The following is a 26131-nucleotide window of genomic DNA, read 5'->3' on the forward strand; positions in this document are numbered from 1 at the left end:
GTTGATGACCTTCTGTATTGCGACGGGTCCAATGTGTTTGGGTGCCATCTCCCTGGATTCCATGTGGAGGGGCAGGTCTCCGGTGGAGAGCCACACTCACTGACCTGCTTGGTAAGTAGGTGCAGGGGTGTGGCAGCGGTTGGCGGCGGAACGGGCCCGGAGCCAGGTTCTGCAGCAGTGGCAGATGAAGGCTTGGACAGACGGGCGGGAAACCTCCTTCTCCTGGGTGGAGAATAACGGCGGTTGATAGTTGTAGGCACATTGGAAAGGAGAGAGGCTGGTGACAGAGCAGATGAGGGAGTTGTGGGCATATTCTACCCACAACAGTTGTGAGGTCCAGGAGGAGGGGTTCTGGGAGGCCATGCACCGCAGGGCCATTTCCAACTCCTGGTTCATGTGCTCCGTTTGCCCATTGGTCTGAAGGTGGAAGCCGGAGCACAGATTGGCGGTGGCACCCAGGAGCCTGCAAAACTCTCTCCAAAAAACTGAGGCAACTTGAGGCCCACGGTCCGACACCACATCGACAGGGAGGCCATGAGAAGACGGAATATCTAGAGCAGGACCAACTGAGCAGTTCCCTTGGCTAAAGGGAGCTTGGCAGAGCATTTTACTGAAGTGGTCCATGATGGTCAGGATGACAGTGTGGCCTTCAGAAGAGGGAAGGCCCGTCACAAAGTCCATGGAGATGTGGGACCACGGGCGATGGGGAACAGGAAGAGCCTGCAGAAGTCCTGCCAGGGCCTGGCGGGAGGTCTTGTGTTGATTACAGACTGGGCAGGCTTTGACGAAGTCCTGGGTGTCCTCTTCCAAATTGGGCCACCAGAAGCACTGGAGGAGGGCGTGCTGTGTCTGTCGAGCACCAGGGTGGCAGGAGAGCTTGGAGGAGTGGGCCCACTGCAGCACCTCTGACCTCAAGGCTGGAGGGACAAACAAGTAGTTTGGCGGGCAGGAGCTGGGACCAGGCTGTCCCTCAGCAGCTGCTCTCACCCTCTCCTCAATGTCCCAGGTCACTGCGGCGACAAGACAGGACCCAGGGAGGATGGGCTCTGGCCTCTTTCCAGATTCCTCCGCTCTCTGGAACTGCCGGGACAGGGCGTCGGGTTTAGCATTACGTGACCCAGGGCAGTAGGAAAGGGTAAAGTTGAACTGGGCAAAGAGTAGGCACCAACGGGCTTGGCGGGAATTCAGTCTTTTAGCAGATCAGATGTACTCCAAGTTCTTGTGGTCAGTCCAGACAAGAAAAGGCTCTTTGGTACCCTCCAACCAATGACGCTACTCTTCGAGGGCCATCTTCACTGCCAGCAGCTCCTTGTTGCCAATATCATAATTTCTCTCGGCAGGCGACAAATGCCGAGAGAAGAAGGCACATGGGTGGAACCTCTGGTCAGTGGCAGAGCGCTGGGACAGGACGGCCCCTACCCCCACATCAGAGGCGTCCACCTCCACAACAAACTGGTGATTAGGGTCGGGCATCTGAAGGATGGGTGCTGAGGTGAACCGTGTTTTGAGGGTTTGGAAGGCTTTGTCAGTGGAGGGTGACCACTGAAAAGGCACCTTGGAGGAGGTCAGGGAGGTGAGAGGAGCTGCCACAGAGCTGTAATTGTGGATGAAGTGGCGGTAGAAATTGGCAAAATCCAGGAAGCACTGAAGCTGTTTGCAGGTCTCAGGAACAGGCCAGGAGGTGACGGCGGAGACTTTAGCTGGGTCCATCTGTACACTGTCTTGTGCAACTATGTTCCCCAGGAAGGACACTCACAAGGCATGGAACTCACACTTCTCAGCTTTGATGAACAGGGAGTTCTCAAGGAGGCACTGGAGGACGGCTTGGACATGGTGAATGTGTTCCTCTCTGGACTGGGAGAAGATGAGAATGTCATCCAGGTAGACAAAGACGAACCGGTTGAGCATGTCTCGAAAACATCGTTTGCCAGGGCCTGGAAGACAGCGGGGGCATTGGTGAGGCCAAATGGCATGACAAGGTACTCGTATTGCCCTGTCAGGGTGTTGAAGGCCGTTTTCCACTCGTCTCCCTCTCTGATACGGACAAGGTGGTAGGTGTTGCGCAGATTGAGCTTGGTGAAAATGGTGGCCCCCTGGAGCAGCTCGAAGGCGTTGAGTCATTGATGTAAGTCTCCATGGCCTTTCTCTCGGGCTCAGACAGGGAGTACAGGCACCCCTTGGGGGGTGAAGTCCCAGGCAAGAGGTCAATAGCACAGTCTTAGGGGCGGTACGGAGGCAGAGATGTGGCTTTGGGCTGCTTTAGCAGCAGGTAAATAGGGAGCAGAGCAGATGTAACCAGAGAAGATGGCAGAGCAGGAATTGGAAAGTCTCTCAACCACAAGCAGACAAAGACCAGGAAACAGGCAGGCAGAACTCAGAGTCAGGGACAGAAGGCTGGTGGGTTTACCAGGGCAGAGACGAGGAGCGATGGTCGGAGACGAGCCGATCAGGAACCAGGAAGGCAGTCCAGAGATGAAGGCAAGACGACTTAACATAGCAGCATAGACAATCTGACAAAGAGGGAGTGGACTGAGGCAGCTTATATACTAGTTTGATTGGAGATGATGAGCAGGTGGGAGCACCAGGTGAAAGTGGCTGAACTAATGAGGGGTGTGGCAGAGCAGAGAGTGAGATTGAATGACTGGACAATTCCCACAGCAACAGGTGAGGGGGAGAGCAGACTTTGACAGTTTTTCTTGCTGTAATTATTCCTCCTGTTCATACTGACCAAGCTATAATATCATTCCCATAATTACTCTTCACCATCAGCAGACTGATGAAGGTTCAGCTTGAGATATCGTTGGCAAAAACACTGACTGATGAAAATGTGAATTTCAGTTGGCTTGAGGGTAGTGTCAAAGGAAAACCTTAAGCCTTAAATGCTCCTAAAAACTGAATGCTCCCATTGACCTTGTTAGAGGCTCTGCTCTATGTTGTTAGTCTTTGAATCACATTAATGTCTGAGCTGTTCTCAACCTCAGCTGGACTTACAGTGCCTTTACGTGGTTGTTCACAAGTAAAAGTTGAACAACCTGCTGATGTATTCTTGACTTTGTGAGTGGAAATTTTCTGAAAGCTCCTTCTTCAGTAGTTATGACATATGTGTTTTTAATAATGTCCAAATAATGTTCTACATTTGTATGAGCTGCTTCTTTTGTCTACCCATGTCTTGTTATTAACATGACACAGAGATGCAATAAACATAAAACCATTTGTTAACATTATGCTAACATTTCTTACTGTAGAATTAGAATAGCATTAGCACGCTATGTTAGCATCAAACCTTTTCCATCATTAGTATTAAAGGTATACCGTCACAAACTTAAAGCTGCCTTCTTATGGAGTTTTTTGTAAACTAAATTTCTGATTTTCTCACCAAAACACATTGTCAGTGTCTCCTTGAGGTCTAAAAACATGTTAAATTATTTCGTTCCTCATAAAGCATTACACATTGTTTACATCAATTATTCACTTGCTTGCAGTCTTCTTCCCTGGCTTATGGGTGAATGGCTGTGATTTTTGTACATCGGAGGAATAATGTGCAACCATTGGCAGGAATGTGTATCGTGTCGCCCGCAAAATGGGGGCCCACTCATAAAAACATAGTTCCACTAGTGGTCAAAAATCCCACAGGGTACCTTTAAGTGTAGTTTGGACCAAAACCAGTTTCATCCTCGGGAGACCATAAATGCCAAATTTCATTGCAATCCAGATTGTTGATACAGTATTTCACCATGAACCAATATGCCAACAACACGGACAGTGACGGACATTGTTCTGATTAAATTGTAGCTGTACCTGATTCTACTTTTACTAGAATAAACAAACCTGAAGCTCGTCTTGTTTGTTCTGATCGACACGTCATATCCTATCATCATCATGTCTAGTCACTGTGGACAGCATTATATTTATACAAAGGAGAAGAGGCAGAAAATAGTTGAGTGTACAAGTTAAAATAGAGATGCAAAAACATTGCACTAAAGCAAAATGATGTGAATAAAACATCAATAAACCTCATCAACCAACAAACTGTTCATTGTAAAATATTTGAATGATTTTCTCTTCTAATGGTAACTTTAAAGGAAGTTACAATATGCACATTTTTCTTTTATTGTCAGTAGAGTTATCATTGATATTATATAAACGCACACAATCATACATCGATCATTATTTCTTTTGTATAGATATTGTTTCTCACTATGTGTAATATACTGTAAAAACAGGTAATTGTATATATGAAAGAAAATTAAAGATACTACAGATTGAAACACTCAATCGTTTAGTGCATCGTGCACTTCTGACACCTTACTGGGTTTTGTCTCATTACAAACTTGTCCAACAGTCAAGACTAGATATTTAACACAATTTGTCATCTTTTACTTTTTTTTACAGTGTATTATCAAATATTTTTGTCACATCATTACTGTGTACAAATGAGGTCTTTTATTAACACACATTTCACCAAAAAAGGTGTATTGAGGGTGACATTTATTTGTATGCACTATGTTAATTACAGTCAAGCTTTTACCCTGAAAATAGACATGGTTCATTGAGGAGACATGATTTTAGACAATAATTCTCAGACTTTACAGCTGCTTGACAAAATACCTGCTTTATGCAGCATTGTAGTTGTCTTGTATAGGAGTAAATGCAAACACTACTTTAAGTTTAAAATCAGCGTATCAGTGAACACTACCTTTAAGAAACAGACAAAAAACATTTAAACTATATTTTTAATTCTTATTTATTTATCAAGACTTTGGAGATGGCTTAATAGTGACTTTGAAACCAAAGGTGAAATAGTATCTGAAGATATGTCTGAGGGTGTCATCTCTGAGGCCGTATATGAGTGGGCTCAAACACTTAGGAAAGACAATAAGACTTACAAAGAGGGCATACCGAATATTAATAGCCATTGCAGTATTTATATTCAACATGTTATTGGAGATAATCATATTAAACAGAGTGGAGGTGAGACAAAGGCACAACTGAAGCAGATGCAACAACACTGTCTTGCAAGCTTTAATAGCTTTACGAACATTAGCCGAAGCTGACTTTACAACAATCATGATAGCAATATATGTATAGATGATAATCAGACTCACCAACACAAAATATATAGCAGTGAAGGCGTTATATACAGTCGAATAAATCTTTAGACGGAAGACATCGTTTTTAGTGCAGAAACTTTGCAGAGTGAAACCTGTGTTCTCCAGACTGATAAACAGGAAAAACTGGGTGAGTGAGTCCAAAGAGGCCAATATCCACATAACAGTGACGGCTATGCCCGTTGTCCTGGTGGTGGTAATGTCCGTGTGCCTCAGTGGAAAACAAATAGCAACATACCTCTCCAAAGACATCACAGCCAGGTTGATGGGTGACATTTTAACAGTGACGACTGCAAGCAGCGTGACAGTTACACAAACGTAGCTGATCATTCTGACCATGGTCACAGCAAAGAGGTAAAGCAACATAGTCACTAGAAGTTGGAGAGAGTCGATGATGAGTAAATGACCGAACAGGATGTAGCGAGAGGACTCCAGTAAGAGGGGCTTCCTCAACAAGGCGAACAGCATGACTGCATTTACATACAGGAAGAGGAGACATGGCAGCATGGACAGCAAAGCTTTGATAGGTGTCTGAAACGGCATCACCTGGGTTACTTCTGTTGTGTTATTCATGACCACAGCTTCATGCAGCATTTGTAAAGACAGGGCATACACAAAAAAACATATCATGTTTTTGTAATCAACAGTAAATATTATGAACATTCATTTTTAATAACCATTCCTGGATGTTAAAAGCTGTCACACAAAGCATGTTGGTCTGAAACAAAGTCACAAATTCAGGGGTTAAAAATTACACAAAAACATCAACAATTGCAAAGTTTCACAATAAATAAAAATACTTCAGAACTAAATACAATCTATGAAATTATATGTATTGTCTCATCAGTATGTACGAGACACATTACTTACATGTTACTGGTTTGGTCTGTCTTCATTTGACAATGAGGTTTTGGTGAACAGGTCTGAGGAGTGAATTAACCTCCATCACATCCTTTTTATAAGTCATCTGTGTCTTCTTGACATCATCTCCCCAACCCTCAGTTGAACAGCCAGTCAAAGCTCAGCATTGCTCGTGGTTTCTTTGAATGAGTAAGAGTCAGAGAAGTTGTGTGCTACTGAAGCACAGCTTATTTACAGTTGTATTAAAATATATTGTATGTGTTATATTGTTGTTTCACATTGTTGAACTTAAAGGATACTTAAAGTCTGTCTTAAAACATCAGTCAGGTGCCCAAATGAGTGTTAAAACATGTTTTTCTTGCTGTAATTATTCCTCCTGTTCATACTGACTATTAGAAGATCCCTTCATTATGTGATTTCAATGTATGTGATGAGGGACAAAATCGACACTCCTCATTTTGAACAAAAATGAATTTAAAAGTTTATCTTAGGATAATATGAAGCTTCAGCTGTTCGAGTTAGTCAAATAAAGTGGATATCTTCCACAGTTTGTCTTTTTAGTAAAAATTCCCTTGTGTCTCAACAGACAGTGTTTTCCTTTTCAGCTGCAGTAGAAGGATAGTAACAAAAAAAAGGAATTTGGCACTAAAAAGACTGTCACATTGAAAGGTATATTGACTTGATTTGACTAATTCAGACTGCTGAAGCTTCATATTAGCTTCAAATAAACCTTTAAATACATTTTTGCATGGAAGGAGGGATTTGGAATTTACCCCCACCACTTCTAGTGAAAGTGCATAATGAAGGGATGTCTTCATGGTCAGTATGAACAGGATGAATGATTACAGCAAGAAAAACATGTGTCAGTGTTCATTTTGGCACCTGACTATTGTTTTAAGATGGACTTGAAAAAATGTGAGTCTGTCCTTTAGGTGCAAAATTTGCCAAAATCCATAAAAAATTGGTGAGAGGATTTCTAAATGGTTAACTGACAAGCTGATGAGCTATAAACTAAAAGGGAAATTCAAATCATTGTGTTGCATTGTGTCATCAATATTTAAACAACAGCATATACAGCCTATTAAAACAGCCTGTTCAGATGTGTTTAGGCAATACTTCAACAGCAGAGATGAGCAAGAAGTGTGCATTTTTATATAGTTACTTTTAGTTTGAATATGGCAACATATTGACCACATATTGGTTGTCAAGCCATAAAATCATTCCCATAATTACTCTTCACCATCAGCAGACTGGTGCAGGTTCAGCTTGAGATATCGTTGGCAAAAACACTGACTGATGAAAATGTGAATTTCAGTTGGCTTGAGGGTAGTGTCAAAGGAAAACCTTAAGCCTTAAATGCTCCTAAAAACTGAATGCTCCCATTGACCTTGTTAGAGGCTCTGCTCTATGTTGTTAGTCTTTGAATCACATTAATGTCTGAGCTGTTCTCAACCTCAGCTGGACTTACAGTGCCTTTACGTGGTTGTTCACAAGTAAAAGTTGAACAACCTGCTGATGTATTCTTGACTTTGTGAGTGGAAATTTTCTGAAAGCTCCTTCTTCAGTAGTTATGACATATGTGTTTTTAATAATGTCCAAATAATGTTCTACATTTGTATGAGCTACTTCTTTTGTCTACCCATGTCTTGTTATTAACATGACACAGAGATGCAGGAAACATAAAACCATTTGTTAACATTATGCTAACATTTCTTACTGTAGAGTTAGAATAGCATTAGCATGCTATGTTAGCATCAAACCTTTTCCATCATTAGTATTAAAGGTATACCGTCACAAACTTAAAGCTGCCTTCTTATGGAGTTTTTTGTAAACTAAATTTCTGATTTTCTCACCAAAACACATTGTCAGTGTCTCCTTGAGGTCTAAAAACATGTTAAATTATTTCGTTCCTCATAAAGCATTACACATTGTTTACATCAATTATTCACTTGCTTGCAGTCTTCTTCCCTGGCTTATGGGTGAATGGCTGTGATTTTTGTACATCGGAGGAATAATGTGCAACCATTGGCAGGAATGTGTATCGTGTCGCCCGCAAAATGGGGGCCCACTCATAAAAACATAGTTCCACTAGTGGTCAAAAATCCCACAGGGTACCTTTAAGTGTAGTTTGGACCAAAACCAGTTTCATCCTCGGGAGACCATAAATGCCAAATTTCATTGCAATCCAGATTGTTGATACAGTATTTCACCATGAACCAATATGCCAACAACACGGACAGTGACGGACATTGTTCTGATTAAATTGTAGCTGTACCTGATTCTACTTTTACTAGAATAAACAAACCTGAAGCTCGTCTTGTTTGTTCTGATCGACACGTCATATCCTATCATCATCATGTCTAGTCACTGTGGACAGCATTATATTTATACAAAGGAGAAGAGGCAGAAAATAGTTGAGTGTACAAGTTAAAATAGAGATGCAAAAACATTGCACTAAAGCAAAATGATGTGAATAAAACATCAATAAACCTCATCAACCAACAAACTGTTCATTGTAAAATATTTGAATGATTTTCTCTTCTAATGGTAACTTTAAAGGAAGTTACAATATGCACATTTTTCTTTTATTGTCAGTAGAGTTATCATTGATATTATATAAACGCACACAATCATACATCGATCATTATTTCTTTTGTATAGATATTGTTTCTCACTATGTGTAATATACTGTAAAAACAGGTAATTGTATATATGAAAGAAAATTAAAGATACTACAGATTGAAACACTCAATCGTTTAGTGCATCGTGCACTTCTGACACCTTACTGGGTTTTGTCTCATTACAAACTTGTCCAACAGTCAAGACTAGATATTTAACACAATTTGTCATCTTTTTTTTTTTTTTTTTTACAGTGTATTATCAAATATCTTTGTCACATCATTACTGTGTACAAATGAGGTCTTTTATTAACACACATTTCACCAAAAAAGGTGTATTGAGGGTGACATTTATTTGTATGCACTATGTTAATTACAGTCAAGCTTTTACCCTGAAAATAGACATGGTTCATTGAGGAGACATGATTTTAGACAATAATTCTCAGACTTTACAGCTGCTTGACAAAATACCTGCTTTATACAGCATTGTAGTTGTCTTGTATAGGAGTAAATGCAAACACTAATTTAAGTTTAAAATCAGCATATCAGTGAACACTACCTTTAAGAAACAGACAAAAAACATTTAAACCATATTTTTAATTCTTATTTATTTATCAAGACTTTGGAGATGGCTTAATAGTGACTTTGAAACCAAAGGTGAAATAGTATCTGAAGATATGTCTGAGGGTGTCATCTCTGAGGCCGTATATGAGTGGGCTCAAACACTTAGGAAAGACAATAAGACTTAAAAAGAGGACATACCGAGTAGTAATAGCCATTGCAGTATTTATGGTCGCCATCTTATTGGGGGATATCATATTAAACAGAGTGGAGGTGAGACAAAGGCACAACTGAAACAGATGCAATAACACTGTCTTGCAGGCCTTCATGGCTTCATGAACATTAGCCGAGGCTGACTTTACAACAATCATGATAGCAATATATGTATAGATGATAATCAGACTCACCAACACAAAATATATAGCGGTGAAGGCGTTATATACAGTTGAATAAATCTTTAGACGGAAGACATTGCTTTTAGTGCAGAAACTTTGCAGAATGAAACCTGTGTTCTCCAGACTGATAAACAGGAAAAACTGGGTGAGTGAGTCCAAAGAGCCCACTATCCACATAACAGTGATGGCTGTGCCCGTCGTCCTGTTGGTGGTAATGTCCGTGTGCCTCAGTGGAAAACAAATAGCAACATACCTCTCCAAAGACATCACAGCCAGGTTGATGGGTGACATTTTGTAAGTGGCGACTGCAAGCAGCGTGACAGTTACACAAACGTAGCTGATCATTCTGACCATGGTCTCAGCAAAGAGGTAAAGCAACATAGTCACTAGAAGTTGGAGGGTGTCGATGATGAGTAAATGACCGAACAGGATGTAGCGAGAGGACTCCAGTAAGAGGGGCTTCCTCAACAAGGCGAACAGCATGACTGCATTTACATACAGGAAAAGGAGACACGGCAGCATGGACAACAAAGCTTTGATAGGTGTCTGAAACGGCATCACCTGGGTTACTTCTGTTGTGTTATTCATGACCACAGCTTCATGCAGCATTTGTAAAGACAGGGCATACACAAAAAAACAACTATTTACTGTTTGTAATCAACAGTAAATATTATGAACATTCATTTTTAATAATCATTCCTAGATATTAAAAGCCTGTTCAGGATGATTCTGTCACACAATATCTTAAATAAGCATGTTGGTCTGAAACAAAGTCATAAATTCAGGGGTAAAAAATTATACAAAAACATCAACAATTGCAAAGTCTCACAATAAATAAAAATACTTCAGAAATAAATACAATCTATGAAATTATATGTATTGTCTCATCAGTATGTACGAGACACATTACTTACATGTTACTGGTTTGGTCTGTCTTCATTTGACAATGAGGTTTTGGTGAACAGGGCTGAGGAGTGAATTAACCTCCATCACATCCTTTTTATAAGTCATCTGTGTCTTCTTGACCTCATCACCCCAACCCTCAGTTGAACAGCCAGTCAAAGTTCAGCATTGCTCGTGGTTTCTTTGAATGAGTAAGAGTTGGAGAAGTTGTGTGCTACTGAAGCACAGCTTATTTACAGTTGTATTAAAATATATTGTATGCGTTATATTGTTGTTTCACATTGTTGAACTTAAACAATACTTAAAGTCTGTCTTAAAACATCAGTCAGGTGCCCAAATGAGTGTTAAAATATGTTGTGATTCATCATCATGTCTAGTCACTGTGGACAGATCCTTATTGACAGATTTGTTTTCATTTGTTGCAAGAAAAATAAGGTTTAAAGACTCAATGCCAGGTGGAATCAGTAGTCGGGGTCAACAGTGTTTCTTGCCTCACACACTAAAATCTCTCCAATGTAAGTCAATCCTACAGTATTTCTATTGAACGTAGAGTCACAAGGTAACAAAGATATATTTACTAAACAGGAAAAAATACACTTTCCTGCCTTAGCTTCAACCCATATGTTTTTAAAGTTTTGTTGAAAATGTGTTTTAGGCCTAAAATGATGCAACCAAAGAACTTCTGTTTAGGACACAAATTGTTTAGACTCTAGTCACATAATGGTCTCAGTGGCTTTAGCTCTTTGGAGGACAGTCATTACAGTTCATTAATAATTCAAATGTTTATATTGCACATCATTACAAGATATTTCTGAGTGTGTTAGTCTGTGGAGGGACAATTAAAGCCTGCATTTCTTTCCCTTGAGTAAATCAGGCACATGAAAAAAAACATGTCACTTCCATCAAAGTTTAAAAAACTGTGATGTTGTTTTCTACTTCTGCAGCATCCTGAACTTTTAAGATACTGCAGGAAGATATACAGGATTTGTTTCTTCTGTTTTAGGATGCTTTGAAAGAAGAACTTGTAAAAAGAGATGCTTAATAGAGCTGCTTGTTGCTAATGTTGCTAACGCTAAAGTGGTCCATAAATCCAGAATTCTGGACAAGTATGTAAAATATTTCCTTCACAAAAATCCAAAAATTTTCCTTCAGATGTTGACTTGAGAACTCAAAACATAAAAAATGAAGAGGGTTGAGAAGTGTGCACAATCATCATTTACAGCTACGGTGTGAAGACTTATGGTTATTATTACTTCATATAATGAAGTATAATTATAGAAGATGTATTTGTCACTTATTTCAAACACCAATTACGTGTATCTTGCAACATAATGTAATGATGAACTACCACATTTAAAATGATCATGACGTCCTTTTAATACACATTCCAAATATACGTACAAGCATGGGTGACATTTTTTGCTGCATCCATCTTTAATCGTTGTTTGGATTCAAACATTACAAACATGTATTATAACAGTGATGCAATCACCCAAAATAAAACATTAAAACAAGGGTAGCATTACATTTCAGAGATTAAAAAAAAAAAATACTGTAAAGGAAAAATACAATCAAATCCCAGTGTTTTAAAATAAAAATAAGGCAAAGCTGAAAGGCAAAGTATCTACATAACAAAAGCAACATAATAATAACAATAATAAAATAATAATAATAATAATGCTTATTATATTTTCCTTAATTTGCTGTTAAATTGTATGTTGATGCCGATGAGTCGTAACATTTCTTCTATGGCTGCTGGCTATATTTAGGCTGAAAACTGGAAATTAGCTGTAGAAAGATGATTACACAAAATCAGACAATGTGGACATTACATCTCTGTTTTTGCAATTATTCATTTTTTAAAGAAAACAATGTAATTTAATTGTAAATTCTTTTAAAAAGGACCACAGAATGTCCTCAAACAGCTGACACATTGCAGCTATATTCTGTGAAATCCTGTGAAACATTCAACCGTTTAATGTAATTTTTACTTTTTGTTCAACATTTCAGTCTTTATTCTATACAAAACCTATTCGGAATGATTATTATCCTTGAGTATATACAATCCATGAACTGCTTGAATATCTAACAAATCTTTTATAGTGTATACATCCTTACTGGTAGGAAGTTCACTTACCACAGATATCCTTCCTTAAACTCTGTGAATTTGTGCCGGACCATAAATGTTGCTAGAGCATCTGCTACCTGGTGACAGATGACGAGAAAGATAGCAACAAACTGAATCTGGATCAAAGAGCGGCAGCTGAACACACACATAAAACATCATATTCAATAATACATACAGCTCATATGATCAGCTAAACACCACTTACTTTTTCAGGTGCGTCCTCATGGACAGCATGACCACACTGTGGGAGGACCTGCATCTGAAACTTCCCTGAGGACAAACAGTGAGATTATTGATCACTCTGTGACTACACTTATGATTTAAGATTGTGTACTGAAGTATATAGTGACAGTCCAACTCAGACAATCATCGGAAACGATTCCGAAAATCTCAGTTTGTACTCCTTACCTTGCATCTGTCCAATAGTTAAGTCTTTGTCAAGCCTGTCCACTCCTGTACAATGGAACAAGTCAGGGATGTTAACGGTGCAGTCAATGGCAACATTTCTTAGGAAAAAGCTTTATATTATCTGCATTCATCCAATCTAGTGAGACTGCGCTGAAATTCCATCAAATCTGCCCATCCTTGATCTTATTTATGTTCGTGTATGAAGTACCAATAATAATAATGTAAGTTCACTGTGATCACTTTGGTGATTTGACTGATCTAACCTGCGAGCAGGAGCAGTTTTGGCACAGGGCAGGTGAGAAAGAGGGCAGACAGGCCTCTGAACCAGCCCTCCCAGTATTTTTCTGTCTTTGACAACTCCACTCGCCAGGTGAAGACACTTTCCTTTTTTATCTGTATGAAAGAAATCAACTGTTTAAGATATTTTTTAACCTTTCTCCAACACACAGACATATACATTATATATACACACACACACGATACATGAGTAAGACGAGGATTAAGACAGACAGAACCTCTTGATCATCTTCCTTCATTCTTTTCTTGTTGGATTCTTCTTCCACTTCTTCCTCCTCTTCCTCTTCTATTATACCTTCAATGCTATTAGAGACACCTGGACTGCTCGTGGATTCCTCACATCTGCGAATGTCATAAGAGGAAAAGTAACATACAGTAAATGAAACCTGCAAACCTGCACAGCACTAAATGTACAGATGAGAATCGTAGCAGACATACTTTTTCACCTGGCCTCCCATTGACACCCGAGCTGACTCTATGTTTCGGATCTGGCCACTCTTCACACTAAAAGGAAAGGAAAAGAAATGTCTTGTGTACAAGAATCATAACTGGATGAAATTTAATGAAATCTTACTAATCCAAACTCTCAGGATGGAGGCTGTTCAACCAAGTGAAAACTTGACAATCAAAATACACCCTTTTCAAGCCCAAAATATTGCAAATGCTTAAAACAAGGCTCCTATTAGTTTTAGTAAATCATGTTTATGACACTATTTGCTAACATTAACCAAATAATTTGCACAATCATACTTCCAAGATGTAGCAGTGTCAGTGTGTGTATGTTTACCTCCATTCAATGGCATTTTCCAGAGATTTAAATGTCTTTGGCCGACTTCTGAGGAAATTCTGCATACTGTTCAAAGCATCCATTGCTGTACCTGAATGCAAACACGATGATTTGTCATTATTATACCCGGTAATACAATAGTGAGAACATCATTTGAAAGAATTATGAGTATTTCTAATTTAAATACACTGCAGATGTAATCAGTTTAAGCCTGAAAAACTCTAGAGCTGTGGACTAAAAGAATAACATCAACACCTTTTGATTTGATAAACGAAGTTATGCCCCTATAAGACAATGAGGGAGCACTTACCCTCTACAACGTCAATGACACAGAGACCGAGCAGGGATGGTATATGGTTGGCAGCAGCTGTGTGAACTGCAATGGCCCCACCCATGCTGTGTCCAATAATCATGATTGGTGGTGGGTTATCTCCATAGAGTGCCTCAACCACTTTGCCAATATCCCTTTAGAAAGAAAAAGCAAGAGATAACCTGTTAACCATGTTACATTTCCATTCATTTGTTTCAGTATTTCTAAATATACAGACAGAAACCTCAGGACTGAGACTGTATTTAATAATGAATTAAGACACTAGTGAGATTCAATCAGAGTAGCAATGAACCAGAGTAGCAGTGAATCAGAGTTCATTGCTACTCTGATTAATTTGAGTGTGTAAGTGCTTTTCACAAAATAATTGTCAGCCTTTGCCCCACCCAACAACCCCCCCCCCCCCCCCCCCCCCCCCCCCCCCCACACACACACACACACACACACACACACACACACACACCCCCACACACTACTTACTTGGCCATTGTATCTGCAGAGAGATCTTCAGGATTTTTCACCTTAGTGTCACCTGCAGGAAAAGACATAAGCAAATTTAACCATTTCTTCCATCTGAGCCCATGAATATGAAGAATGACCTGCCAAATGAAGTAGGGTGGGTTGTGATCACAGGATGTGGGGAAAGTTGACCTCTAATGACACTAATGGCACTGTACCTGCTATGTGAGCAGCAAAATCTGATAAAGGACCTTTGTTATTATGCTGTCAGTATGAAAGATTAAGTGATCACTGCTTTATTTCATCACTGCAATTGGAAAGACACAAAGAGTGGTAAGGATAGGATAGGATAGGATAGGATAGGATAGGATAGGATAGGACAGTAGGTGACCTAGAAGATTGTTAAATCACTCATCGTTATTCAAAGAGGATTGCTATTACTACCTAACTGAACTGACAAATATCATTCAAGACCTCAATTTTCCTGCATATTAGAACAGGTGTTATCAAGGTGTCCTGAGATGGACTCAGACAAACTCCTAAATTTTCCTCAACTATGTATTAAACATGTCTAGTAACTAATTTTGTGTCCTGTGACTACCTATACCATTTACCATGAGCTCGAAGGTCCATTGCCACCACCCTGCAGTTGATCCTGCTGTATATGACGGCCTGTAAAGACACAAACATGGAAGAAAAACGAACAGTTTCAAAAATATTATATGTTGTGTTGCTGGTATTTCAACACATGGTTTTCAGACTTAAGAGGCCACAGAGTTTGTGTAATCATGCTCACAGTGAACACCGCCCAGGACAGAGCAGAGTGGCCTCCTCCGTGGAGCAGGAGCAGCACAGGACCATGGGAGCCACTGCAGTAAAGTCTGAAAATGTTCAAGGAAGTCAAGGAAATACATGCCAGTGCATACATGACATACACTGAACATTACTTAATGCACCTAATAATGTGAAAATGTGCAACTATTTGTAACTGGATTTGTAGTATAAATCACTCATGTTGAATTTCCTGCAGACAAACAGAAGCAGCAATCTGCAAGGATATATCTTTGCCATTTTCATTTTCCACCTCAACATCCTCCATGGTTTCAAAGTAATGACTCCAGGGCAGCGGTGTGAAATCTCTCTTCCGTCCAGGTCTGTATAAAATGAAAGATAAGCACAGTGTAAACAAAGCTGTGGCTGTTATTGTCTAAAAGGGAAACAGGATTATTAAAATACGCAGAAGCATTAACGTTCAGGAGCAAGACATAGATATTAGGTGTGTGTTTAATGAGGGTGACTACTCCCTGATAACTATACATGATCAAATGCTGCCACACCAAAACCCTTAATGGCCCATTGAGATTAAATGATATGTCTAAAGTCCATCTTACCTTTACTGAGGTCATCTTTTGAGATCATACCAAAATGACCAAACATAAAAGTGTTTAAATTGCTAACCTACAAACACAGCTCTTAATACTGAATAAATGAAGTGTTTGTTTGTTAAAACCTGAGTCAGCACATGCAGTGTCAACATGAATGTGCATCTCTGCTAAAAATCCCTGTATCATGGTGATGTAAACAAGCCAGAAACAAGTCTTGACCTTCACTACACAGGTTGTATAAGTTGATATTAACAAGAAAATGGGCCAAAACCTCACTGACATCACCATCTTAAGAAACTGCTTTAGAGTGACGAATTTTCTTTATCCACAGTGAAAAATATTAGCTTATCTTAGCTAATGATGGATAGGATCAGTGTACCTGAATGGCAGAGCTGCCAGCTAATGTAAATACTCATATTAATGTTTATATGGCGTTTTATTCACCACTGATGGTAGCAGCAGTAGCTAAGGCTATCAGTTCAGCTGTTCTGTCATTAGCTGCCTGTCATAAATGTGATGTTTGTTCAGGTTAGCATCATAGCAGCTGTGTTGATGGCGCAGACGAATCAGAGAGCAGCTAATGTGACTGCAGATGTGATTAAATATCACGTTATCAAGCCAAAACAACATGCTATTAAGACTGAGCAGGCTAAACTCACCCCATTTTCATTTTGGAGCTGGACTGAAAACCACCTGCCATAGGAGGTCTGGAAGCTAGCAGGTTTAAATGCAGCCGTTTCTCCATGTTGTCGACAGTCGGGGTCGGTCTCTGTCAGGAACTGTCCTTCTCTTTCGCAGCATAAGATTTTTCTCCGACACCAGCACCGACGCTAGCCAGACATTGGATGAATTTCCTCTGCTCCGTTACTACGTTTATCTGACAAGCTAAAGGCTAATAAAAGGCTAATCGCTCTTCTTCTGCGGCTGCTGTGATTATTTTGGGTCGGCCTTCTTCTTCTTCTCTGATTTTGTTTCCTGGTAGGTTAAAACACTACCGCCCTCTACTGTCTGTAAAAAACATGACCCATTTTTCCACCTTGTGACCCCTCATCACGTATGTGAACATAGGTAACCAGCAAGGTTATTATAGTTAAATCTAAACTAGGTGTGGAAAAACATTTCAGTTTATTGAAATGAAAAATAAAAACTGACTTCAGAAAAAACAAACATTTGTCAATCCAACAAGCATGAGGAAGCACTGGTGTATATGTTTATTGAGTCACAAAGTGTTGTGTTTGTATTGTAATACCTACTCTGAACTTCTTAAATCTTGCCCCTGACAAATAACCCCCATATTAAATAAAACTAAAACTAATGCTGAAACTAATAAAAACTAAACTAAAACTAAACATTTTTAAGCAATATAAAAACACTAAACTGAAATGTGCAAACCCTCTCTGGAAACTGAAACTAAACTGGATTGAAAACAAAAATTAAAAACAAAATAAAAATAAAAAACAATGAAAACCATAATAACACTGGTTGCCAGCAGTTCAACCAAAGAGCGATATTTTCCCTTCTCAGATTGTTTTATTTTAGGTGAAAGTAATTTCCCCCCAAAAGTTATTTTGTGTAAGACAAATACAGCTTTTTCTTTATTATCCATTTAATAATTTTTTGACTCCTCAGATGCAACTCGGCATCCCCTGGTAGGCAAATAAAAGTTTAAAATGACTCTTAAACACTATGTAGGTCTAGTTTAAAATAATGACCAATGAAAGAAACTGGATAAGAAAAGTGTTGTCTTATTTTTGTCTGCTCTCACTGGTTTCAAATGGTTTTCAAATGTTTCATGCGAGTCATGTTAGATTTAAGGCCTTTCTCCAAAGTAACCTATCTGTAAATTTTGTCATTTTGGAGTCACAAAAGTCTTAAAAGTCTTATGAAAACTTGCCCTTTAAAATGAACAAAGCAAATATATTAAAAATAAAACATGCCCACTGTAGATTTAAGTTTTTGAACAAAATGTTTCAATCTACAAATTCTGTTTTGTTTTCCTTCTTTTTTTGATTTTTAATTTAGTAACTTTGCTCGGATTTACAATGTTATCATGTAACTTTAACATAGCAAATATCAGTTAAGAGAAGTTAAGAGAAGCCCATTGAAGATTGAGACAGATGTGTTTATTGATTAGAGACAAATGTGTCATATTCAGGTTATCGTGGTTTGAATTTACAGTAGTTTTAAGGAATTATTCCCTTTTTTACTACATAACAATAAAACTGGGTAATTGCCCTTTAGCTTCAGTAATAATGTCCCAGTACCATATTGATCAGATTTCAGTTGCGTATGGGAATGATCTAAATTATTACATCTGCTTAATGACGTTAATAATTCACCTGACACCCAGCTGCCCTGTCCTCTAAAATTCAAGCTTTCTACAGGTTCTTACTCCAAATCTTTAACATAGTAAATGTTTAAGATATGTAAATTTAATTGTACATCAAGGCCATAGTTTCAAAGTACTGTGAATACTCTTCATACAGTAAATTAATACTGTATGTAGATGTGTGATGAACCCTTGAACACAAGGTGGCAGCAATACACACTTTACCCATGTAACTATTTACTTAAAAAGGGCATCACCAATTTTACACCTGAATTTAAATTCACACATTCATTCATCATGGTTAGTATGACTCATCCTGTGAATAAAAAGGGCAGGGAGGGTATAATGAAACATACTATCATGTTGCATTTGGGGAAGTGTAGAAGATTGTGTTCGCTGTTAATAACTTCTTGAGAAATATCCAACAATAGTAATAATAACAATAAACAAGAATAATAAAAAGGACAAGAAGAAGAAGAAAAGTTCTGCATGTGATTGTAATGACTGTAAACTTTACTCAAGCTGCAGTTTCGGTCGAGTATTCTGAGTCATTGTTATGCAACTGGAGGCATTTGAGAGACTTGCAAAGATAGTTACATAAAGAGAATGATGTTATGACAGCTGATTGTCTATAATTGCAGACTTGCTAATTTGATTGTGAGAGGAACAAGAGAGGACACGAAGAGGCGAAGGTGAATAGACATAACTGGTCACACACAATCTTCCCTTAATAATTAACAATAATTTCCAAAAATACCACCAAGATGCATTAGGAAAAATAACTACTTGTGACAAAGGTTTATTGACTATTGTAAAACCTTCAGCTGAAATCGCACATCTTTTCTGTGCAGCCAGAGTTAATGGATGGAGTTGAGGCCAACAGAGCACAGACATCATCTATTCACATGTACAACATGTGGCCTGTACTACATGGAGCACATTCATGAGGCGGAACATGTGCCTTTGTTGGTCGGCTGCAGAACACCTCATGGACGGTTGCTTTAAGGCACTTTGTCTAACTTAAGCCATGTTGGTCACCAGTCTGCCCAAATTAAGGGTTGATGGGATATTTGCTCCCTGTGCTCTTTTTGAAATTAATAGTTTTTCTCTACCTTCATGTTTAAAATATATTTCATTCATATCTCTTTTTTGCCATCTTTATGTTGACTTCATTCTATGACAGTGTTGGCCTTCCTTTCAGGCAAAAGATTATTAAGATAACATGTTTATGATGATGCAGATCCAAACCCACTCTTAAATATTTGGGTATTATGCACTGACTCAAAGGTTTAACTGTTGTTTGTTTGTTTGATTCTTTATGTAGCTTAATGTTAGAAGCACATTTATGTCTTCAGAAAACAATATACACCTAAACCTCCTGTTCTGACAGACTAGAGGTACAGTATATCAGCCTGATATGCAGAGTGCAATATTTTCATATATAGAGAAATATCTTGAAACATTTAACACTGACATGTTGTGTTATTAAAATGTACTGAGAGCCACAGACACAGTGTGCAGAAAGCTGAAACATAAAACAAAGCTATGAGAACAACAGTGCCAGTCAAAGCTAAGTGTAGACAATTAGCAAACAGCTAAGTCATTCCTGGTATGTGCGGCCATTTGCTGCCCTGGTGAAATATTCTCTTCATGTGTGCTGTGAAATACTGCATGTCAAAATGAATTCCAAAAGCTCTGACAATTGTAAAGATAAATTACTCTATAGCTGGAGTCAAGTGCAAATGGCTCAGTTTTGGTAAATGAACTTGATTTTAAATTGAGAAATTAATCAATATTCATGGTTTTTCAGTTTCTCTCCCTTCATCTCTTCCCTAATATTTAGTTCAACTAAAACTAAGGCAAAAGTTCACAGACGAATGGGTCTGTAAACGGAAAAAACATTCCTGAGTGCTCTATTAACCTTTAAGTGACGCAGCGGCTGACCTTATTTATAGTGTAATGGTCTTTATTTATAGTGGAGATTAGCTGTCTCACAGTACTGATTCAGAGTTCATGGTATTCAAAGTGCGGGAGAACATAGTGGTGACGGGAGTGTGCCTGCTCAGTTTCATTTTCAGGCAATGTAGGGGAGGTCACCGCTGACTGGTTGAAGCCAGACCGGCAGGTTGTTTACTGGTCTGGCTGCAGGCTCACACAGGAACCTTATTTAGCTAGGGGTGAAGGAAGCAGGTGGGGAAAGCAGCTCCCCTTTTTTACGTATCATTCTTGGGGTTGATGGGTTTAAGGTTTAGCAATTTTCCATCTTTGCCTTGAAACACATCCAAAAGCAAATTAAAGAAAAGAAAATGCATGAATCCAACCTTTTAAAGGCAGTAATAATATACAATTGATTACTTTGCCCAAACATCTGAGCACTGTGACCACAGTAATCAACTTTTCTTTGTCTGTCACCAAAGTATTTACATGCAAATAAGTTCTTAGAACATAGTACAACAACAACTACTACTACTACTACTACTACTACTACTACTACTACTACTACTAATAATAATAATAATAATAATAGTAACAAAGCTTAATAATTAGAATAGTCTATTTATCCCAATAAAAGCACACTATTCATTCATTTTTTCAGTAAGTTGCACAGTTGCACTATATGTAGGCAAGGTGCTGGACTCTTGGACACCTGCAGTCCTCACATGTGCCAAAATCACAACCAGCAGCCGACCTTCTCAGTCAACATATACATTCAATTAATGGCCACTTCATTGTTGGAAATACTGTAAATTGTGGAAATGTGTCATAGGCCAAACCTCAAGAGTTTTTGGAAACATGTCATAAGTCTATCCATTATTGAAGATATGCACAGTACAGTATAAAGACAAAAAGATAAAACAGCAGTATACAGTCCTACTGATGTGCAGGACGGCAACTTGCATGGCAGCCTGCCATCAAGGTACGAATATATGTGTGAATGGGTGAATGTGGCTTGTAGTGTGAAAGCGCTTTGAGTGGTCAGAAGACTAGAAAGGCACAATTTAAGTGCAGTCCATTTACGGTAAAAAAACAAACAAACAAAAACAAAAAAAAAAAACTGGAGGCGAACGTTAAGTAAAGGATAAGAAGTACAGTTTTTGGAACGTAACATCTTGGCACATGTATCAGCAGGTGAAATAGTTGATATTTAGAGAGAACATTTTGCAGAGTCAACCGCGTGACGTGACGTAAGTTTTCTGGGGCCATGACCTGGAGCTGATGTGGAAAGTCACATGTATGGAGGCATGTCCACTCAAGACTCCAACACTCTGCCAATAAAGTGACGCCTCTCTCTTAACACTTTCCATTCAGTGTCCGGTTCTTTGGGTGATTGCCTGTACAGATGCTAATGGCTTGACTGATTGCTTACAGATGCTATGTGCATCCACCCACCTTTGTTCATCGTATGGATTGGCTGAAAAGCATGGCGGTTCCTAGGCCCAGAACATTTCAAACTTTATTACTTGCAGGGAGGAGGGGTGTGAGGGAATTCCTAAAACTCCTGAACTAGTTTTGCATTTTGTTGTGGGGCGCTAACATTGAAAAACGGATATAGAGCAAATGTTATTCACCACAGCCAATGCCCCATGAAAACACCCGTGGAATCCAGACAGGCCTCTCACTCTGATTGGCTGTGGACACAGTATCAACCACTAGAAACATGAGGCATGCTCCTGGAAGTCAGTGTAGAAATATGAGCCGGTTAAATATGAATTTTTATGTAAACTCAAAACGTTAAGATTTAACCTTGACATAAATATATTTATGATAATCTGAGCAAATAAGTGTAAGTTAAAATAACTTTAAAATGACAAGAAAATATTCAAAATGTTTACATGAGTGCACACCAGGCTGCCATAAGGACACTGATAGGCGCACATCAACAAGGGCTCAAATATCAGTCTGTGTCTCACAGACTCTGGTAAACATGATGAGGTTCACATGACAGGTGTGTAAAACTTGTCAGCCTACACTGTAGTCATGTGCAAAAGGTGCCTATAAATTTAGGAGCCTCTTCAACAGTAGCGCAGTGAGCACACAGCATGAGACGAGGACACTAACGGGATGACTTAAAGGATTGTAAATACTCTTCACTGTCCTGGATTATAACTTTCCTGGAGAACATTTAGGTAAACTTTTACATCAAAACAAAAGTGTGTTTTTTCATGTGTTTTAGACTCAAACTATGTTATTTTATATTGAAGTAGTTGATTAAAATATTAACAATAAATATCTAAATGTTTAAAATATTTAAAATGTTTTGATGATTGTTTCTTGTACCTTTTCATTCAAGCATAATATATCAGTCAGCCATTATACAAATAAAACCACTATGAAATACATGAAACCTATAATACAGATTCTTTTTGGATCACAAGTAAATGATAAATGCTTTTTTTTTTCAGGGAGAGGTGTTGTGCTGGCTGGCTCACTTCGAACACAGTTTATGGCCCAAGACATTCCCACAGCAGAACCACTTACAAAGAATAGTTTGCTTCCCGAGAAAACTTGAAGCTCTTTTTAAATCCTCTCTTGCAGGTATGCTGAATGTTCAGTATGAGCACCACAAATGTTATTAATACATCTAGTACACTCAACACTACTTATACACTTAGGTTTGACCACAGTTGGATGTTATAATCAGTTCAAACAAAAATGCTTAAGTGTCATCATGGAAAAATAAAATTTGAAGTTATATTTTGAGTGTTTGTCTTGTTGAGTTGAGTAATGGTCTTCTTTGGTGTGTGTGGTGCTATATATGGTGCACAGCAGTCCCGGGCAAAGAGCATTAAGTGCAGACTTTTCCATTTGTGTCATCAGCTCAGGTGTAGCAATGGCTGGCATGAAACCCAAAGACTTGGTGCCCTCCGCAGCAGTTAAGTTCTTCGGAGCGGGCACCGCAGCTTGCATTGCTGACCTCGTCACTTTTCCACTGGACACTGCCAAAGTTAGACTACAGGTTAGATGCGCATTGTTTTAGAAGACTTGGCACATTTTATCTTTCAAATCCGATTTTAGTCTTGAGCCTTTTTTTAACCTGCTGCTAAGAATCTTTGAATATCATCTTGTTGCCCAGATTCAGGGAGAGGCTGAGAAAGGGGCGAGTGCAAAGAAGTATCGTGGAGTGTTTGGCACCATTGCCACTATGGTGCGCACAGAGGGGCCCCGGAGTCTTTACAATGGACTGGTGGCAGGACTCCAGAGACAGATGAGCTTTGCCTCTGTCCGAATTGGACTTTATGACTCTATGAAGCAATTCTACACTCGAGGCACTGATAGTGAGTTGCATAACCTCATTGTCGTACATGAACAACGTGGTTTCCCTCCAACTTCGTCATTGTGACAAATATACATGTTGCACAGGTGCTGGGATTGTTACTCGGCTCATGGCGGGTTGTACAACTGGAGCCATGGCTGTGGCTTTTGCACAACCAACAGATGTGGTGAAGGTACGTTTCCAAGCCCAGGTACGACTGGCTGATGGTGTGAGGAGATACAACGGCACCTTGGATGCCTACAAGACAATTGCCCGAGATGAAGGGGTACGGGGCCTTTGGAAAGGTGCTTGCCATTTTTACTTCAAATATTTACATACATTTTATCACTTATCATAAAAAATCCCTCCCCCGGTTTTGAAGTAACCATCCTCTCCCCTTGTTGCTTTTCTTCCAGGTTGCATGCCCAACATCACCCGTAATGCCATTGTAAACTGTGCAGAGCTGGTGACCTATGACTTGATCAAAGAAGTCATCTTGAAGTATGACATAATGACAGGTGAGGTGTAAAAGCAAACAAATAATTGCAGAGATTCCAAAATATGAATTATTGTAGAAGGATGTGACGTTGCTTCTGTTCCCCTCCAGACAACCTGCCGTGCCACTTCACTGCTGCCTTTGGTGCAGGCTTCTGTACAACAATTGTGGCTTCCCCTGTGGATGTAGTCAAAACACGGTACATGAATTCACATTCTGGCCAGTACAACAGCGCTATCAACTGTGCACTCAACATGCTGAGGCATGAAGGACCCACAGCCTTCTATAAAGGGTAAACACATGTCTTGTTAGCCACATGACAGTGAACCAAACAAATACCAAATAAAATAACTTGTTTGGGACCCTTCTTTACTTTTATATCATTTTTCTGCTTTAGGTTCATGCCCTCATTCCTGCGACTGGGCTCCTGGAACATTGTGATGTTTGTGACATACGAACAAATCAAACGGGGTATGACCAGGGCAACACAGTACTGGGAGTCGCCGTTTTGACCGCAGCTTTTCAGACAGAAATGCACAGACACAAGAAAATAGCCTTCACTATGGTGCAGTGATGACCAGTGATGACCCATGCTTTTATAGGTTGGAATATGACACCCGCAAGTGGAGGCCCAAAGGAGAGCTTCAAAAGGTTTGAGAGGCCTTTGGTCACACTATCAGTGTAGCAGCTCAGAGGTGGAGAGAGCTCACATGTTATTTACAAAGACTCTTCATCGTGACGGGAGTTTGTCTACTGATTCCTAAATGTACATTGACTCTGTTGGTATTGTTACAATGCTGGCAGGAGTATTCAAGTGTAAAGGGGCATTTTAAACTCTCTAATGTTGTGCACTTCTATAAAGAAATGCTCCTTCAGGCTTAAATGATGGATGTGAAATGGAGGTGAAAGGGTAATTCCAGAAAGTCATGCTTTATTGCTTATTCACATATGTATATCAAAAATCTTGATCAGCTGGCTCTGAGCTTTGAAGATGGATGTTCATGTTTACAAGACTGAACTGGACTGTATGGATAATGTGATAGCATAATGTTATTTGTTATTTAGGGTATGTTTCCATGAAAGCAGTGGACAGATTGAGTCTGGCAACACAGGCTTAAATAGTGACCATTTTATTGTAGACTGTTTACAATTTGCAATTTAGTTTACCAGTGTTTGTGGTGCATATGGCCAGAAGTTTATAGGATAACATGTGTCTGTGTATGTAAATAGTATGATTTATTGCTGGTCGATAAGTTGTAAATATGCTGTACATAATGATAAATAAATGCCAAAATGAATGACTGCAACAATTCTTTATATTTGTCCATTATTGAATCTTGCTGTACCTTTGATAGAACATGTTACATCAACCAACCTACAGTTTATATAGTGTGACTGAAAAGAATCAAAAGATCAGAGAGTTACTGAAGTGGAGCAATAAATTAGCTGTTTACAGCAAGTTGAACACCTTGGTTGTTGGGACATGTTCAGTGTTTAAAGGATAAGTCTGGCGATTACATTTTTGTTATTGTCAACAAATCTCATCTCAGTGTTATGTGTGTGTATCCTCAGCCTGATATGAGTGCTTCGTCCTGAGGGCAATGGCTACTGTTGTTTGTTTAGAAATGAAAATTTTCAGTCTCTGGAGAGTAGTTTTTTATAAGGTGTAGTATTAAGTTTACTTGGCAGAAATTAACTGTGTATATATATTTGTCCCCAACGAGTAAACGCTTTCTATCCATATTTCATATTCATATTTTTTGAAAAATATAATTTTTCTGACCTTTTGATTTTGGAAATACAGTGGACAGCAA

General features: G+C 39.1%; 4 protein-coding genes across 5 annotated transcripts; 1 reads left to right on the plus strand and 3 right to left on the minus strand.

Annotated features, from left to right (window-relative positions):
- Positions 1 to 4751: 4751 nt before the first annotated feature.
- On the minus strand, positions 4752 to 5681 carry LOC122995782 (odorant receptor 131-2-like). Its single transcript, XM_044371153.1, has one exon. The coding sequence runs from the start codon at positions 5679 to 5681 to the stop codon at positions 4752 to 4754; it is 930 nt and encodes a 309-aa protein (XP_044227088.1).
- A 3520-nt stretch (positions 5682 to 9201) lies between these two features.
- On the minus strand, positions 9202 to 10131 carry LOC122995783 (odorant receptor 131-2-like). Its single transcript, XM_044371154.1, has one exon. It carries the CDS (start codon positions 10129 to 10131, stop codon positions 9202 to 9204), a length of 930 nt encoding a protein of 309 aa, XP_044227089.1.
- Positions 10132 to 11798: 1667 nt separating this feature from the next.
- On the minus strand, positions 11799 to 17203 carry ppme1 (protein phosphatase methylesterase 1). The gene is made up of 14 exons (XM_044371608.1): positions 16898 to 17203; positions 15914 to 16007; positions 15650 to 15742; positions 15468 to 15525; positions 14875 to 14926; positions 14377 to 14531; positions 14067 to 14157; positions 13718 to 13783; positions 13498 to 13621; positions 13246 to 13375; positions 12983 to 13027; positions 12780 to 12844; positions 12584 to 12651; positions 11799 to 12234 (listed from the first exon to the last, which is right to left on the minus strand). The coding sequence occupies exons 1-14, from the start codon at positions 16981 to 16983 to the stop codon at positions 12231 to 12233; spliced, it is 1131 nt and encodes a 376-aa protein (XP_044227543.1). The 5' UTR covers positions 16984 to 17203; the 3' UTR covers positions 11799 to 12230.
- Positions 17204 to 22582: 5379 nt separating this feature from the next.
- On the plus strand, positions 22583 to 25615 carry LOC122995494 (mitochondrial uncoupling protein 2-like). 2 transcript variants are annotated; one of them, XM_044370772.1, is made up of 8 exons: positions 22583 to 22694; positions 22971 to 23103; positions 23386 to 23524; positions 23642 to 23843; positions 23929 to 24126; positions 24238 to 24339; positions 24429 to 24609; positions 24715 to 25615. In XM_044370772.1, exons 3-8 carry the CDS (start codon positions 23399 to 23401, stop codon positions 24827 to 24829), a joined length of 924 nt encoding a protein of 307 aa, XP_044226707.1. In that variant the 5' UTR covers positions 22583 to 22694; positions 22971 to 23103; positions 23386 to 23398; the 3' UTR covers positions 24830 to 25615. The 2 variants fall into 2 exon arrangements, with proteins under 2 accessions (XP_044226707.1, XP_044226708.1); XM_044370773.1 differs by having other exon boundaries at positions 23391 to 23524.
- The last annotated feature ends 516 nt before the right edge of the window (positions 25616 to 26131 follow it).

This window comes from Thunnus albacares, chromosome 13, assembly GCF_914725855.1.
Source record: "Thunnus albacares chromosome 13, fThuAlb1.1, whole genome shotgun sequence".
Taxonomy (NCBI): domain Eukaryota; kingdom Metazoa; phylum Chordata; class Actinopteri; order Scombriformes; family Scombridae; genus Thunnus; species Thunnus albacares.

Excerpts from the sequence above, each read along its gene's own strand:
- LOC122995494 (XM_044370772.1), top strand. The coding sequence starts at position 23,399 with ATGGCTGGCATGAAACCCAAAGACTTGGTGCCCTCCGCAGCAGTTAAG. Across the intron at positions 24,127-24,237 it reads GGTACGGGGCCTTTGGAAAG|GTTGCATGCCCAACATCACC; the intron begins GTGCTTGCCATT and ends CTTTTCTTCCAG. Across the intron at positions 24,610-24,714 it reads CCCACAGCCTTCTATAAAGG|GTTCATGCCCTCATTCCTGC; the intron begins GTAAACACATGT and ends TTTCTGCTTTAG.
- ppme1 (XM_044371608.1), bottom strand. The coding sequence starts at position 16,983 with ATGGAGAAACGGCTGCATTTAAACCTGCTAGCTTCCAGACCTCCTATG. Across the intron at positions 16,008-16,897 it reads AGCTCCAAAATGAAAATGGG|ACCTGGACGGAAGAGAGATT; the intron begins GTGAGTTTAGCC and ends CATTTTATACAG. Across the intron at positions 12,845-12,982 it reads AACTATTGGACAGATGCAAG|GGAAGTTTCAGATGCAGGTC; the intron begins GTAAGGAGTACA and ends GTTTGTCCTCAG.
- LOC122995783 (XM_044371154.1), bottom strand. The coding sequence starts at position 10,131 with ATGAATAACACAACAGAAGTAACCCAGGTGATGCCGTTTCAGACACCT.
- LOC122995782 (XM_044371153.1), bottom strand. The coding sequence starts at position 5,681 with ATGAATAACACAACAGAAGTAACCCAGGTGATGCCGTTTCAGACACCT.